At 43.0% G+C, this 16,344-nt stretch overlaps 1 protein-coding gene across 2 annotated transcripts in view; it reads left to right on the top strand.

Moving 5' to 3' along the window:
- Positions 1-274: 274 nt before the first annotated feature.
- The window catches only part of SNAPC3 (small nuclear RNA activating complex polypeptide 3), a 66,049-nt gene continuing 49,979 nt past the window's right edge, over positions 275-16,344 (top strand). Inside the window, exon 1 of one of the 2 annotated variants that reach the window (XM_073652312.1) lies at positions 275-561. In XM_073652312.1, the coding sequence (XP_073508413.1) occupies positions 353-561 (209 nt within the window). In that variant the 5' untranslated portion in view covers positions 275-352. The remainder of the gene's footprint in view (positions 562-16,344) is intronic. The other variant, XM_073652304.1, reaches the window with a different exon arrangement.

The raw sequence follows: 16,344 nt of genomic DNA, 5'->3' as shown, positions 1-16,344 counted from the left end.
AGTAATTACTAGGCCACTATGGAACCCCAGGAATAATTTCACTCCCTTCCTCATACCACCCCAAGTAAAACTGTGCGGTACAGATTGCTGGTACTGGTAGTGAGCCGGGGCTAGGTGCTATGTAATGGGCAGCCCTCCTTCACAGCCCCACCTCTAGTCTGTACACTTCATTGCGCTGGCACGCTATTTCTGCTTATGACGGCTGCTTTCGTTGTTGTCATTAGACGCAAAGGCTTCTGGGACTTGTAGTTTAGGCTCTCATCTGGGACTGACATTGAATAGGCGACACGGACTACAGTCCCCGGGATGCATTGCGGCTAGTTGAAGTTCCTGGTACAGCACGGCGGGGGAAATGGATGAAAACATTCCGGTGTATGAAGTCACACACGTGAACACTAAGAAGATACATGTGGCCTCCTTAGGACACATCTGGAGACAGAACCTGACCAGCTGCGACCTGAGTCTGGCCGAAGTGTCCTGCGTGGACGTGGAGGATGACGAGCTGGCCGCGGAGCTGGGCTGCACAGCGGACACTGCGGCGGAGATCAAGAGCCTGTGCAGGTAAGGGCAGCTGCTGCAGACCCTCCACTTCTCACTATGGCTACCGATCACCTTCACATCTTGTCCCTCCTGAGTCCTCATTGTTGTCACTCCACGGGGCACATAATATGCGGCATTTACCGGGTGATGGTTATAGGGTAAGTCAGTAGCCTGGGGAACTATAAGGGACCCAGACAGCGACTCATTCCCACAGGCTCAGATCTGCCGCCTGCTGAGTTATTGCTGCAGCGTTACATGGTAATCATTGAGAAACCGGCCGGGGATTGGGGGTCTCAGATGACGTCTCCCCATATACACACACAACACAAGACCCTTCAAGTCATGGTAGCTGGAAGGTTCCCTTTAACCCCGTCACCCACGGGTCATTTTCCATTTTTGCTTTTTGCTTCCCTTCTGCCCAGACCCATAACTTTTTCATTTTTCAGTCAATATGGCCGTGTGAGGGCTTATTTTTTTGCGGGACAAGTTGTACTGGGAAACGGGGGAAAAAAATCCAAGTGCAATAAAAAGTTGCAAAAAAAGTCCAATTCCACGTTTTTGTTTTTGTTTTTACACCACATTCACTATATGGTAAAACTGACCTGCCTTTATGATTCTCCAGGTCATTACGAGTTTGTAGATATCAAACATGTATGGGATCTTTTTTATTTAAGTGGTGAAAACAATCCAAAGTTTGCTTAAAAAACAAACAAACAAAAAAAAAACACGCCATTTTCCGAGACCCGTAGCGTCTCCATTTTTCAGGATCTGGGGCTGGGTGAGGAGTTATTTTTTGCGCGCCGAGCTGACGTTTTTATTGATTGCATTTTTGTGTAGATCCGATGTTTTGATAGCCCATTATTGCATTTTATTGCAATGTTGCGGCGACCAAAAAAAGTAATTTTGGCGTTTTGATTTTTTTTTCCTCGTTACGCCGTTTACTAATCGGATTAATTATTTTTATATATTGATAGATCAGGCAATTCTGAATGCAGCAATACCAAATATGTGTATATTTGATTTTCTTTATTTTTTTTTAATGGGGCAAAAGGGGGGGGGTGAGAAACTTTTATATTTTTTTAAATATTTGCAAAAACTTTTTTTTTTACATGCTTAAGTAGTCTCCATGTAGCAGAAATACTCACTTGCATACCGGCAATGACAACCGCAGGGGTCTCCTGCAGACCCCAGGTTGTCATGCCAACCTATCGGTGACCTGCGGTCATGTGACACGGGTGCTAATGGGTGGAACTTATGACGTCCTTCCATTGTGGCCATGTTAAATGCCGCTGTCAGAGATTGACAATGGCATTTAACATGTTAACAGCCTCGGGTGGATTGCTATTTCACCTGCGGCTGTTAGGGGCACATGTCAGCTGATCAGATCAGCTGTCACGTCCCCGGAAAGGTGCAGGCTGAGCGTCGGAGCCGGCGCCAAAGGGAGAGTGCATGTACGGCAGATGTCGGAAAGGGGTTAAAGAGTAACCATCGTTATAATTGTTATTTCATAAGTGAATAGTACACATGAAAATAAGAAACTGTGTAATATATCTCATCGGAGAAATCTGCTCATTGCTCCTCCTGGACTGATCACTCATTTTCAAAATTCTCAATTCCCAAGTAAAATCTGTATTCAGTGAAGACAGATACTTGTCCTGTGGGGAATCTGTCTGTGCGATAGCCAGCTCCCCACTTTTGCAGCTGCACCATCACATACAATCATCATTCTCTGCACTGACATTTTAAAACGTCAGTGCAGAGTAAAGTGTGGACTGCCCGGACATATAAAGTCTATGGGCGGTTTCCAATGTTGCTTTCCTGATGTGCATGCATTGCAGGAGCTTAGGTATCCATGGTTACGACCGCTGATACAGTGACAGCTAGTTGCTAGTGGTCGTAACCATGGACACCTAAGGTCCTGCAATGCCTGCACATGGGGAAAGAGAAATAACGAATCAGAAAAACTATACTACATTTCTAATTGGAGGAATTTGCTAATATTATTATTATTATTACACTTACTACATATTGGGATGGGATCTTGGAGATGGGAATACCCTTTTAAATAATAGCAAAAAAAAGTTTAGCTACAATTTAACACATTTGGTCCATTTCACCTAATCCATTGCAGTTAGTAGTGGAAATTGGTCTAGTCTGTACAGAATTAAGTATGGCTAATCAGTTTGGTTTGTTGTAACGAGACATTGAATTGATTACTCGTTTTCTGTCTGATGATCCCTCTGTTCATTATTTGATCACTGGAGGTTATCTAACCGTTTGTGACAAGATTAGCTGCTTGGTCTATTTTTACTAAGACTGGAGTCTGACCAAAATTCAGACTTAAGATCGCACACATGGCATATTTGTGTATCCAGGCCCTGCACACAGGCACAGTTCCTACAGGTACGATATAAGCCCATATGGAGTACCTCCGTGACATACTGTATTCACCACTACAAGCATTTCTCTATAACACAGCATGTATTGCAGTATAAAATTGGAGACTCATAGAAGCATAGTATGTACTTATATATGATCAGGACATTACATGCTTCATTGATGATCAATTTTTTTAGTGGATCTTTGGGAATATTGCACATTTTGCACTGTTTGAATAGGAAAGAACAAAAACTTGATTTAGTTGCATCACCAATAGAATTACATTTTGTCCAGAATTAGGTATGGTATGCGAATGTAACTAGGACAGAATCTGCAATGTGTGAACATGGGCTATACCAGCAGAATCTTCCCATGTGCAAAGGTGTTAGGCTGTGTGCCCACGATGCGTTTTTCAAGCGTTTACGCTGCGGAATTTCCGCAGCGTAAACGCTTGGTAAACTTTCCCCCATGGTCTCCAATGCAATTCCGCACTTTCAATGCCCATGCTGCGGATTTTTCCGCAGCGTTTATGCTGCGCTCAAAAATCCGCAGCATGTCCATTAATTTTGCAGAAGCGCTGCTTTTTCGCCGCCATTGACTTGCATTAGAACGCACCTATTCCGCAAGACTGCATTTGTACTTGCATTATTGGCGCGTACTAATGTGCGGATGGTACCCGAGTGTGGAGGACAGGAGACTCTCCTCCACACCCAGGTACCATAAAAACTGTAAAAAAAAAGAATATATTCACCTTCCGACAGCCCCCGGACTCCTTCCCTGTGCTTGCCGACAGATCGCACAGGACTGAAGGACCTGCAGTGACGTCACAGTCATGTGACGGCAGGTCCTTCAGTACAGCGTACCGCGATCTTTTGGCAGCCAGGAACGAGCGCAGCAGCACACCCCGGGCCATCAGAAGGTAAGTATAGGTTAATTTTTTTTATTTTTAACCATTCTTTGGGGTCACACTATATAAATCCATGCCGGTTGCATGGATTTATATAGTGTGACCAAGTTGACAAGCACTTTCCAAGTGATGCTAAAATCGCTTGGAAAAGCGCTTGATAACCCGCATGCAGAAATGCAAGTGAAGAACTCTTCCCATCCGCATGTCCCTGGCAGGAAAAACGCATGTATAATACGCATGTACAATCCGCATGCGTTTTTTTTTTCTGCCACGGAGATGCAGAAACGCTCAGGAAAAAATCCTGAACATTTCTGCATCGTGGGCACATAGCCTTAAACTCAGGGCCTGCGGGCTGATTCGGCCCGCCATGTCATTCTATGCGGCCCGTGAGGTCAGGACACACTTCAACAGTGCTCTGACCAGCTCGCCATACTGGGAAAGTGGAGCAGTGTTGAAGTGTGTGCAGGAGCTCAAAATCTAAGATGACAGCCGCCCCCTGTGCTGGCGCCACCCTCTCTACTAAGTACTGACTGCGTTTTATGTTGACACAGCCAGTCCTTAGCAGAGGGTGCGGAGTTGATGCCATCTTTGAATCTGAGCAGATGCAGCTAGCGTTAAAAAGATGGGGAGGCGCAAGCACAAGGAGCAGGTGCCATCTTTGTCAGAGTGAACCGTGCAAGCGGTGAATGCAGTCAGCCCGCCCAAGCGGGGAACTCTGAGAACGCAGTCCTCTAACATTTTTGCGTGGTCTGAACATACTCGGTTACACTAGTCATCAGCTTTTATACAAGGTGTCATTGGGCCTAATCTATTGCAGTTTCGCCTCATTGTGTGTGGGGTTTGGGGTTTCCAGATGTTCTCAGATGATTCATTAATTGCATTTCTTAAAAAGTTGCAAAATTTGGATGCCCATATAGTTAAATTGCCCCCTGGAGTGATGTTATGTTTTACAGATATTTTGGTGCCAATTTTGCAGCTTTTTAGCAGAATATGTAACTTTTCACGCTAAAGTCACATTTTTTTTTTTATTTTGTGCAAAATTCATTAACCACGTAAGCTATTTTGAAAAATTTGGAGCAAAAATAGTCAATAAATACCACAAGAGTAAGAAAGAAAGTGACTTAAATCCCCCCCCTGCAAATGATGAATCGAATAGTGGGCAGGTCACTGAAGGATCACTGACCTGTCAGTTAAGCCACAATGATGAATATGTAAGCAGATCACCAGATAGAGCGCCCACCACAGGCCGCCCTGGAGCAAGAGCATATCATTATCTCCAAAACTGAAAGTAAAGGTTACACAAGAACCACAGGATGGATTTTATCAACCAAGGTATCATTTTAATCAGTGTAATGTCGCCCACCTGACAGTGTATGTGGTTTACTGAGCACAATCCTGCTGACAGGTGTACTTTAAGAGCCATGAAGAAGAAACCTTTTTAAGACTGAGTGGCCTCCAGCAAAGACTACTATGAATATGTCAGTCTAGCTGGACTCTGGGATGTAATTCCCCATTAGGAGCAGTCCAGCAGTGTAGGTATCCCTCCTCTTACTTGTCCTACTGCCTCATATTTAAGGTCTGGCTTGGTCTGCTGCTTTTAACCTCATGATTGCCTTATGGCTAGGCCTGCTGCCTCATGGCTTCCTCATGGCTTGGTTTCATGGCTCTCTGTGACTGCAGACATGTGAATCCTCAGTGCATGCACTGTTCACCATGAGGATTCTTTGGTGCTGGTGGATAAGGTCTATGTCTTTCTGCTGATACTTGTAATAGCCATGCCTTTGGGTTATCTGTTTATTTTTCCACAGAAATAGTTGGCCACACATTTGGTTTTGTCTGTCAATGTCCCATGATGGTTTTGTGTTAAACCATGTGTATGGCGTATATTAAAACATAAGATATAGACTTAAAGGGAGCCTGTCCAGAAACACTATTTGTGGCTGTAGGATTAATCTGCAGGTAAATAACATTAAAATCATGCCTGCTTTACTGGAAGCACGGCTATAGGAGAAAATGTAGTTATAGCGTCCCTTTAGCTGCTTGCTTCCGGTCATAGGGGCGGTTACATTCACCCTACACTAAACTGTGAATGTGCTATAATCACTCCCTGACACTTTGATTGACAGCTTGCCCTGCAGTGTGTGTGTGTGCGCGTGCGCGCAGAGCAGGCTGTCAATCAAAGTGTGAACCGGAAGAGAAAAGCCAGCTCGCCATTAAATAGACAGTCCAATGTGCACCGAACGACGTTCTGACCAAACGTGGCAAATGGAGAGAAGGAGCAATGGGTTCCAGCTTCTGGTAAAAATATTTCTGTCCAACTTTATTGAGTTAAAAATTCATGCACTTTTTTTTTTTTTTTTGACTTGATAAAGACCATACGTGGCCGAAATGTTGCTAACTTTTCTGTGTGTACACTGGTGTCAATAAAAATAATTTTGTGGAATGAAGATACCTAGTGCTTCTGATTCTTGAATTCCGTGCAATTTTTACAACCTAGTGGAGGGGCTGTACCCAGTCTGCACGGGATACGGAGCGGTGCATGGGATACACCTTATTTTTAAAGATCCATATCAAACGTAAGGTGCAAGAGACAGGATCAAGGCAACGCGTTTCGAATGCAGTCCGGCGTTCTTTTTCAAAGTGCTGGGTAGTGATTACTGCTGCGGTTCAGTGTATTGAGCTGTGACTATAGCCACCCCTGCGAGGCTTGCAAAAGTATTCACTCCCTTTGGCTTTTTACCTATTTTGTTACATTACAACTTGTGTTTTAGATATTTCTGTGATGCATCAGCACTAAATAGTCTAAATTGGTGAAGTGAGAAAAATGTAGGCATAAATTTAAATTTTTGGGATCAAATAACTAAAAATTGGCATTTGCATATGTATTCACCCCTTTTACTACGCAGCCCCTAAAAATTTCTGGTTCAAGCCATTACCTTCATGTCACATGCTTAAAGAAAGGAAGTCCACCTGTGTGCAGTCTGTCAGTGTATGCACACCTTTTCTGAAAGGCCACAGTGGCTGCAACACCATTACAGGGGTACTCTAGACATAAAATAAAAAATTGTTCTGTCCCTAATCTTATACACTGTAAAGAGGAGATGGTCAGTGCAGTTTTATGATCTTTATAACCCTTGTAATTCCGTGTGACATTATCTGCTCCTCACTGCTCTCCCCTCCCATCTGGGTCATTACATCATACACGTTTAACGCTTAAATTCCCTGCCGTGCAGATCAATTAATAATGTGACCTTCAAAAAAATATAAATATTTCCAAACAACATTAGCCATACATACATTTAAGACACCTGCATTCTACCAGATCCTATTAAATTTATAAAGAAGGAAGAAAGATGGTTCCTCTCATTGAGACGACAAATTCCTAATGCCCTCTGGTCTATTTCAGCTTCTTATCGTAAAAGGTCGATCCATTCCATTTCTCGGTATAAATGTCGCAAATCCGCTAAGACATGAAGGATCATTGCCATGACATTCCTTCATATGATCAATTAATTGTCCAATGTCAAAGGATTTACGCGTTCATGAATATGTTTGCGTAACCGGTGAATTGTGTCCCTTCTGTAATAGAGGTGACAAGGGCATGAAACTATACAACATTAATCTGTTCTACACATGATAAATTACTTACAGTAATTCTATGTCGTACAGGATCTATTTAGATCTTATTATTACCTGTATGCATTAAAGAGGTTGTCCGAGACTTAACATTTATGGCCTATCATTAGGACTCCTCTCTCACTAGTGCCATCATGGTTTCTGGGACAATCTTTTTGAATACAGGAAAATGCTCTTCTCATTGCTCAGCTTGTTTCTGCTACAAATATAGCTGTGCAAGGATCCTGTGCGGATATTGTAGATTCACCCCCTATTCCAATGAATTCATACGACTTGGAGTGGATCTGCAATATCCAAAGGCGGCCAGTCTTGATTTGACAGAGCTGCTGTGTTCCAGCAGCATCTGAGAACTTCCATCTGGTGCCAGTAACAGCTGATAGGCGGGAGTTTCAGGTGTTGCACCCCCACCAATCAGATATCGACGGCCTATCCTAAGGGCTCTTTCACATGACCATATTTTTGGTTTTGGATGCGATCTGACAAAATATCGGATCACCCTCGGACCGGTGTTATGCTTTGATGCTGTGCATATGTTCGATTTTGTTCCTTGGAACAAGCCACACTTGACCATGCAATTGAGTCCGTTGAAAACATCGGATTGTATTTGGATGACATCTGAGTGCAGTCTGATTTCCACGCACTGACAGAATGGAGAAGATGGAGAAAAAAAATCGAGATAATCAGAGGGGCAGTACAGCAGAGCTCATAAAGCTATGAGATTAGGTGAGCTCATGGAAGGGTCTATAATGTGACACAGCTAAACTCAGCTGAGCAGGTACCTTATCTGAAAGGCATGAAAAGTATCTGATAACTTTTGTTACATCCATGTGAGTGTTAACTCATTAGGTGCTAAATGTGTTGATTGCTTAATATCTACACTAAGGAAAGGCACAATTAAAAAAGCAAACAAAAAAAACCCACTAACGTTTTATTTTGCTCTGCAGCAACTATTACCTTGTGTGTGCAGTTTAGCATGAAAAATTTGGTGAAAAGTCTTCTTCGCTGAGTGACTGAAGGCCCCGTCACACATAACGAGATCGCTAGCGAGATCGCTAATGAGTCACGTTTTGGTGACGCAATAGCGATCTCGTTAGCGATCTCGTTATGTCTTACAGGTAGCAACGATCAGGCCCCTGCTGTGAGATCGCTGATCATTACAAAGCTTCCTGGACCATTCCTGGGTCGTTGCGCTCCCGCTGGGCAGTGTGCATCGCTGTATTTGACACCTTGTCAACGACCTCGCTAGCGATTCAGAACTGAGACACGTAGAGGTGCATAAATTGGACTTTTCTGCGTTCATCGTCCCCGATTGGTGGTCGCTACTGCGTCCTTGTTTTTTCAGATCCCACCAGCGTTCTCCGGCTGTGACTCCACTTTGAACAAATCAGACATCTTTAGCGAAGTAGGTATTGTTTGGGGTCTCAAATGAGTTTCCATTTTTAATTAATTTATAGGACATCTACCAATTATCTGCTATCATTGCTCTTCAGGGAGGGAGGGCTTGGCTTCAATAGCGATCTCGTTAGCGATCTCGTTATGTGTGACGGGGCACCAGGACCGTTAAAATACTGGCAGCAGTTGTCGCGGCAGGTCTTCGCATCATGGGTGTTTCTGCCATGTCCCACTGGTTGAAGGCCTGCAATTGCAGGATCGTTTGCACGCTATTCACCGAGCTCCACTTCCCCATTGGCTCGGTCCACAGAGTCCACAAAGCCAGGCGGACAGTACGTAATTGCATCACGTCGACGAAGAAAGTTTTGAAGCGTGCAACAGGCCAAAAGAACAGAGTCTATTGATTTAAGCTTCATGTTAATTGGCATATGAAAAACTCTGAAGCGGTTGGCCACGACAGCGTGTCAGAAAACGTGCTGTGTGGGTGTGTGTGCACGAGACCCCTAAAATATCTGCCCATGCAAAAGCATATATATACAGATAGAAGCCAAGCCCTCCCTCCCTGAAGAGCAATGATAGCAGATAATTGGTAGATGTCCTATAAATGAATTAAAAATGGAAACTCATTTGAGACCCCAAACAATACCTACTTCGCTAAAGATGTCTGATTTGTTCAAAGTGGAGTCACAGCCGGAGAACGCTGGTGGGATCTGAAAAAACAAGGACGCAGTAGCGACCACCAATCGGGGACGATGAACGCAGAAAAGTCCAATTTATGCACCTCTACGTGTCTCAGTTCTGAATCGCTAGCGAGGTTGTTGACAAGGTGTCAAATACAGCGATGCACCCTGCCCAGCGGGAGCGCAACGACCCAGGAATGGTCCAGGAAGCTTTGTAACGATCAGCGATCTCACAGCAGGGGCCTGATCGTTGCTACCTGTCAGACATAACGAGATCGCTAACGAGATCGCTATTGCGTCACCAAAACGTGACTCATCAGCGATCTCGTTATGTGTGATGGGGCCTTTAGTTTGCACAGTTGTGTTCCCTAGTCCAGCTTTATGCTAAGGCTCCACTTTTTCCAGTATGTTAGACTTTTAATAAGTGAATTACAATAGATTTTGCTATTGCTATATGGAGGAAAAGGGTTTCTGCTACTTTCTCAATTTAGTCTGGAATCCCGGAATAGTCAGCGATGTAGTCCTAGCCTTGATCGGGAAATGTCCTTTCATGAACAAAGCCAAACTTTTCATCACATGTACTGTCCTGAGATTCTATGTAGTGTGTACTTTTTATACATAAATCATCTGTGTTCCACGGTTTAAAGGGAATCTGTCAGCAGGTTTTTGAAACCTCATCGGAGAGCAGCATAATGTAGGAAAAGAGATACTGATTTGAGTGATGTATCACTTAGATTACTGGGTGCAGCAGTTGTGACACAGTCAAAGTTTTTAGGTGTAGCTGGGCTCAGAAAGCTACCCCCCCCCCCCACACACACACACCCCTGATTAGCAGCTTTTTTATACATTCCCTATAATTCAAAGGGATTATGTTAGCAGCTTTAACCTTGCAACACTGAACAGCACTGGACAAAAGACCTGGAAACCAAATGAGATATAAATATGTGGATGTTTTTGTAAGGAAAAGAATCAAGTAAAAGAAGTTGTGTGTCACAATGACATGGGCTCTGTGCAGTATGCAGTCTCCAACCCCTCTGCTCTTGAGTGACAAGTCTATCCGTCATTCAAGACCAGAGAGGAGTGTTTGGTGAGCTCAGGCCGTGAGCCCAGGATACCTCACTGTTAGGGAATCCAAAATGACCACTGGACATGACAATGCATAAGAGAAAAGGCCCAATTCATTATTGGATTTACGCTTTTTTTTTTGTCTAGTTTTTGGTCCTTTTTATGGTTTGCACCAAACGCCTCTTTCTGTTGTGTCTTTTTTGAAGTCTATTTTATGTGTTTCCCTGTTTGTTTTTAAAGCTCATCACTGTAGGCAGAGTTTAGGGTTTTTGCCTGATTCATCATTTGCAACTTTTTTTTTGAAAATTCACTAATGTTGCAAATTTTATGTATGACAAATATTTTTATGCCATTTCAGAAAATGTGCTACTTTTTGCAAAAAAGGTTAAGGACAAGAATAAAGACAATTTTTGACTTTAATCAAAATGGTGCATGTGGTTCAAAAATTTTGCGCAATTTGGTACAGAGTACGCCAGTGAATACCAGAAGGCCAAAAAGGAAAAGTAACTTATAAAAATGATGAATTGGGCCCAATTTCTTTTTCTCTCTCATGCTCCTGTTAAGCACATCCACTGACAAAAGTTACCGTATATTTACTTAAAGGGTTTTTTTTTTTTTTAATTCCTCAACAACCACTCAGCATACTGAACCTCCTCTTCCAACACAAGAGTATACTCTTACCAATTCCTCAAGAGGTGTCACGGATGTGTCAGATGTAGCAGATAGTCGTTCTGCAGCTGGTTGCAGATGGACACTTAGTTTGTCATTACAGACGCCTTCTTAAATATGTCTTACTTTAGGACCCAGCGACTACCTCCCCCCTGGTTTGATTGACACCCTGGCCTGGGTGTTTAAATACTTTCATCTTGCTACAGGGAGGCATCGGTGATATTCACATGTTCCCTTGTGAAGGCTTGGAGCTATTGCAGTCGGCTTACTTCCTCTTTGGTGCTCTGGAGGACATTTGGTGTAATCTCTCTGAAGTCTGCTCAAACTATATTCTCCCCCCAAGTTTGTCTCCCTTGTTGTCTTTAGTTTATAGTGGGTACTGACCAGTGCTCACCCCCCTTCCCTATCCAAGGCCTAGCTCTAGGGATGCGCAGGGCTTAGGTTTCCTGTTCAGCGATTGGTGAGGAACCAATATAGGGACAGTAGTGGAGACAGGTTGATATTAGATCAGCCTAGGAGGTCTCCACTCCCCCTTTCCCTAGTGTCTGGGCTCCCTTCCCCTCATCCTTTCGTGTTTCATTTTGTCGTTCCTACACTGTGCGTGACAAGAGGTCTCTTCCAGCTCTGCTTGGGTCTCCTGTTGGTCTCTTACTTTCTCTTCAGGCTGGATGGGCTTGTTACCAGTTGCAATGCTGACCAGCAGGTTAAAGGGGTTTTCCCCTTTCAATTAAGTTTCTGCCGCTGCTGCAGTATTTTATAAAACAACAACAAACCGCCTTGTACTCACCTTTCCCAGGTCCACCGGCGAGTCTCCGTCACTGCTCCCGGTGTCTGGCATGGGCTGCAGTGTTGACGTCACATCAAAAGCACGGGGGGGCTAATCCTTGAACTCAGCGGCATTCCTTCTACACTGTCAGAGCCACTTAGCTTGCTGATTGGTTGTCGCACTGTGCTGGTGATCTAAGCACCCCCCCCCACCAGTGCCAGAAATCGGGAGAAGTGGCGCAGACTTGCCAGTGGACGCAGGTAAGGTGAGTACAGAACTTCTATACACATTTTAAGTACTGTATACCTATCATCTACAGCAGTTTTATTTTCCATGATACTACACCGCGTGCAGAATTATTAGGCAAATGCGTATTTTGATCACTTTGATACTTTTTATACATGTTGTCCTACTCCAAGCTGCATAGGCTTGAGAGCCAACTAATAATTAAGTAAATCTGGTGATGTGCGTCTCTGTAATGAGGAGGGGTGTTGACTAATGACATCAACACCCTATATAAGGTGTGCTTAATTATTAGGCAACTTCCTTTCCTTTGGCAAAATGGGTCAGAAGAGAGATTTGACGGGCTCTGAAAAGTCCAAAATTGTGAGATGTCTTGCAGAGGGATGCAGCAGTCTTGAAATTTCCAAACTTTTGAAGCGTGATCACCGAACAATCAAGCGTTTCATGGCAAATAGCCAACAGGGTCGCAAGAAGAGTGTTGGCCAAAAAAGGCGCAAAATAACTGCCCCTGAATTGAGGAAAATCCAGCGTGAAGCTGCCAAGATGCCATTCGCCACCAGTTTTGCCATATATCAGAGCTGCAAGGTTACTGGAGTATCAAAAAGCACAAGGTGTGCGATACTCAGGGACATGGCCAAGGTAAGGAAGGCTGAAAAACGACCACCTTTGTACAAGAAACATAAGATAAAACGTCAAGAATGGGCCAAGAAATATCTTAAGACTGATTTTTCAAAGGTTTTATGGGCTGATGAAATGAGAATGGCTCTGGATGGGCCAGAGGCTGGATCAATAAAGGGCAGAGAGCTCCACTCCGACTCAAACTCCAGCAAGGTGGAGGTGGGATACTGGTATGGGCTGGTATCATCAAAGATAAACTTGTGGGACCTTTTTGGGTTGAGGATGGAGTGAAGCTCAACTCCCAGACCTACTGCCAGTTTCTGGAAGACAACTTCTTCAAGCAGTGGTACAGGAAGAAGTCGGTATCGTTCAAGAAAAACATGATTTTCATGCAGGACAATGCTCCATCACATGCATCCAACTACTCCACAGCGTGACTGGCCAGTAAAGGTCTAAAAGAAGAAAAAATAATGACATGGCCCCCTTGTTCACCTGATCTGAACCCCATAGAGAACCTGCGGTCCATCATAAAATGTGAGATCTACAGGGAGGGAAAACAGTACACCTCTCGGAACAGTGTCTGGGAGGCTGTGGTGACTGCTGCACGCAATGTTGATCGAAAACAGATCAAGCAACTGACAGAATCTATGGATGGAAGGCTGTTGAGTGTCATCATAAAGAAAGGTGGCTATACTGATCACTAATTTTTTTTTTTGCATGTCAGAAATGTTTATTTCTAAATTTTGTGGACTGATATTGGTTTACCTGGTGAAAATAAACTAGTGAGATGGGATTATATTTGTTTTTTATTAAGTTGCCTAATAATTCTGCACAGTAATAGTTACCTGCACAAACAGATATCCTCCTAAGTTAGCCAAATCTAAAAAAAACCCACTCCAACTTCCAAAAATATAAAGCTTGGATATTTGAGTCTTTTGGGTTGATAGAGAACATAGTTGTTGATCAATAATAAAAATAATCCTCTAAAATACAACTTGCCTAATAATTCTGCACACAGTGTATGCTGTCTTTTTTTTTTGCATGATCTGATTGTGCAGTATTTTCCTTTTTTGAAGCTGATCTTGTGCTTCTCCTTAATATTTCAACAGAAACAGGATTGTTCTATCCAAATCTATAATATAGCAGAGTATTTATCTGGTTATTATGCAACCTGAATGTCCGACAGAGCATGTGCAGTATATAATCAGATCATACAGGCTCTAATCGTATGTGGATGTGGTGCTACATTGTTCAGGTGATCACATACTGCCGGCCAAGTCGGCTTCATCCAGACTAGAACATGGCACACATCTTACAAACTCTGCCATTATGGGACATAATCTGAGTGATCCTGCAAATCACTGCACAATATAGGCACCTTCAGCATTTGCAGTGGAAAAATCTGCAGCAAATACTAATGTGTTGGCAGGAACAACGCTGCATAAAATAAATGTTGTTGTTTTTTTTTACGCTTTTTTTTGCATGTTTTTTTTCTTTCATTCATTAAAATGGGTGAAAAACGCTGAAAGAATTGACAGGCTGCAGACTTGAAACTGCTTCAAATCTTCAAGGAAAAAATAATATGCGTGAGATTTCAGAAATCTCATTCTCATTGCTGGTACTGTAAAACGCTGTTTTTTTTCCCCCCACATATTCTAATATAGGCATATCGGTCACCTGGAGATGTTATCAAAGAATTCTAGGTATCCTTAATCATTAGGGTTGTCCTGATCACAAGTTTACATACGCTCGAATGCTTGGACTGACAATATATATCCAAGTAGTGGAGGAGATGGGCAAACTGGTCAATTTCCAAGGGCCCCGATCTCTGTGGGGCCCTTAGCATTTCTATTTCAAGGTTAAGACTGCTTAAGGACCTTCACGATCACCATGATGTCATCAAAAACCCTTTAACTGCAGGAACTAAAGAGGAGACCATCTGATATGCGGGGTCAACATTGCGGGAAAATTGGGCTATTTCTCAGGGGCCCCAGCATTTTTTTTTCTGAAGTTAACATTGCATAACGACCTTTTGGTGACATCGCTGTCGTATGACCATGATGTCACCAAAGGTCCTGGAACTGCAGGAGTCTAGGGGAACAAAAGTGTTGACAGACTGGTATGTACTGAGGAGGGGAAGGGGACTCTAGGCAATTTCTCAGGACCTCCACTCTCTTAGGGCCCCCCCCCCGCATTTCTATTCTGAGGTTAAGCCGCAGCTCCACTATCAGTATTTGGTCAGTGTTTTTTCTGCAGGAGTCTAGAGGAACTGAAGAGTAGACTGGCTGGTATGTACCATATGTGCAGTGTGTGTGATTACATGATTATATTTGAATAAATGTTGATTTGTTTATATTTTTGTTCAGGAATAAATGTGGATTGTTGTTCATGGAGGGGGGGCGAAGACCTCCCCTTAAAATAAGCCTTAACCCATCTTTTGGAGCAAAAAGTAATATAAGACCCTGTCTTATTTTCAGAGAAACATGTAAAATGTATATATCCACAGCAAGGCCATGTTCGATTAGAGTCAGTGGGGGAGAATTTACTTACACAGGTGTTTTATACAGTCTTAGGCCACAGCATGTAGAAGGAAAATAAGCCTCTTAATAAATTTGCCTTTTCATGCACAAGAAAGGCAAATCTCTGCCTACTATGAGCAGACGTAGGTATATTTGAGCTATAATTTACACCAGGCTCGGACCTTTTGGAGTGTTTAGTGAAAAGTGGAATTAGCTGCATGAAAGCAGAAAAGATGTCGCCATATGCTCACATGTAGCGTTTTTTTGCTAAGCCATTTTGATCCCTGGGAAAAAACTGTAGTAAATATTCTGAAAGAATTGACCTGCTACATAAAAAAAAACAAAAAAAAAACGCACCACCGGTCAATAAAACGAAGAAAAAAATGCACAGTGTGAATACGATTTTTTTTTTTTTTAAAATCTCATTGATTTAGCCGTTACTTCGAAGCATGTTTTTTTTTTCCATACGGAACATGTGAACAAGCCCTATTGGGCAAGGCAGATGTGTGCCAAGATGTGCTGATGTCCTCCCATCACTGCATGGGAGAAAGAGACCATTGCTGAACCAATGCCACAAAAAGCCACGTAAAATAACCAGATAACACCTAGAGAAGCCTCCAAACCTCTGAGGCCAAAATCGAATTGTATCATCACATTATATTTGTAGAGGATTCAACAAGTCCTTGGAGCATACCCAGTTAAATTCGAGGCCAGAAAGAATGCAACTTATTAGCAAAAAATATTACCTAAGGCAATTTCACCTTTACGTGACTGCAGTTGTAGAAAGCACAGGTCCTTGGGTGGCCATCAGTCTCCTGACCGCTGTCTGGAAAACTCAGACATGCAATTTGTGCCTGATAAAGAATGTGCAGTATCTGAAGACCATTACCACGTGATAAAAATAAGGGGCATTAATCCAAACTACTACAA

The sequence above is a fragment of the Phyllobates terribilis genome, unplaced genomic scaffold (assembly GCF_046119375.1).
Source record: "Phyllobates terribilis strain yellow unplaced genomic scaffold, ASM4611937v1 Scaffold_1__5_contigs__length_1240528914, whole genome shotgun sequence".
Taxonomy (NCBI): Eukaryota; Metazoa; Chordata; class Amphibia; order Anura; family Dendrobatidae; genus Phyllobates; species Phyllobates terribilis.
The sequence above is the reverse complement of the archived record's forward strand: the minus strand, read 5'-3'. Positions and strand labels throughout refer to the sequence as shown.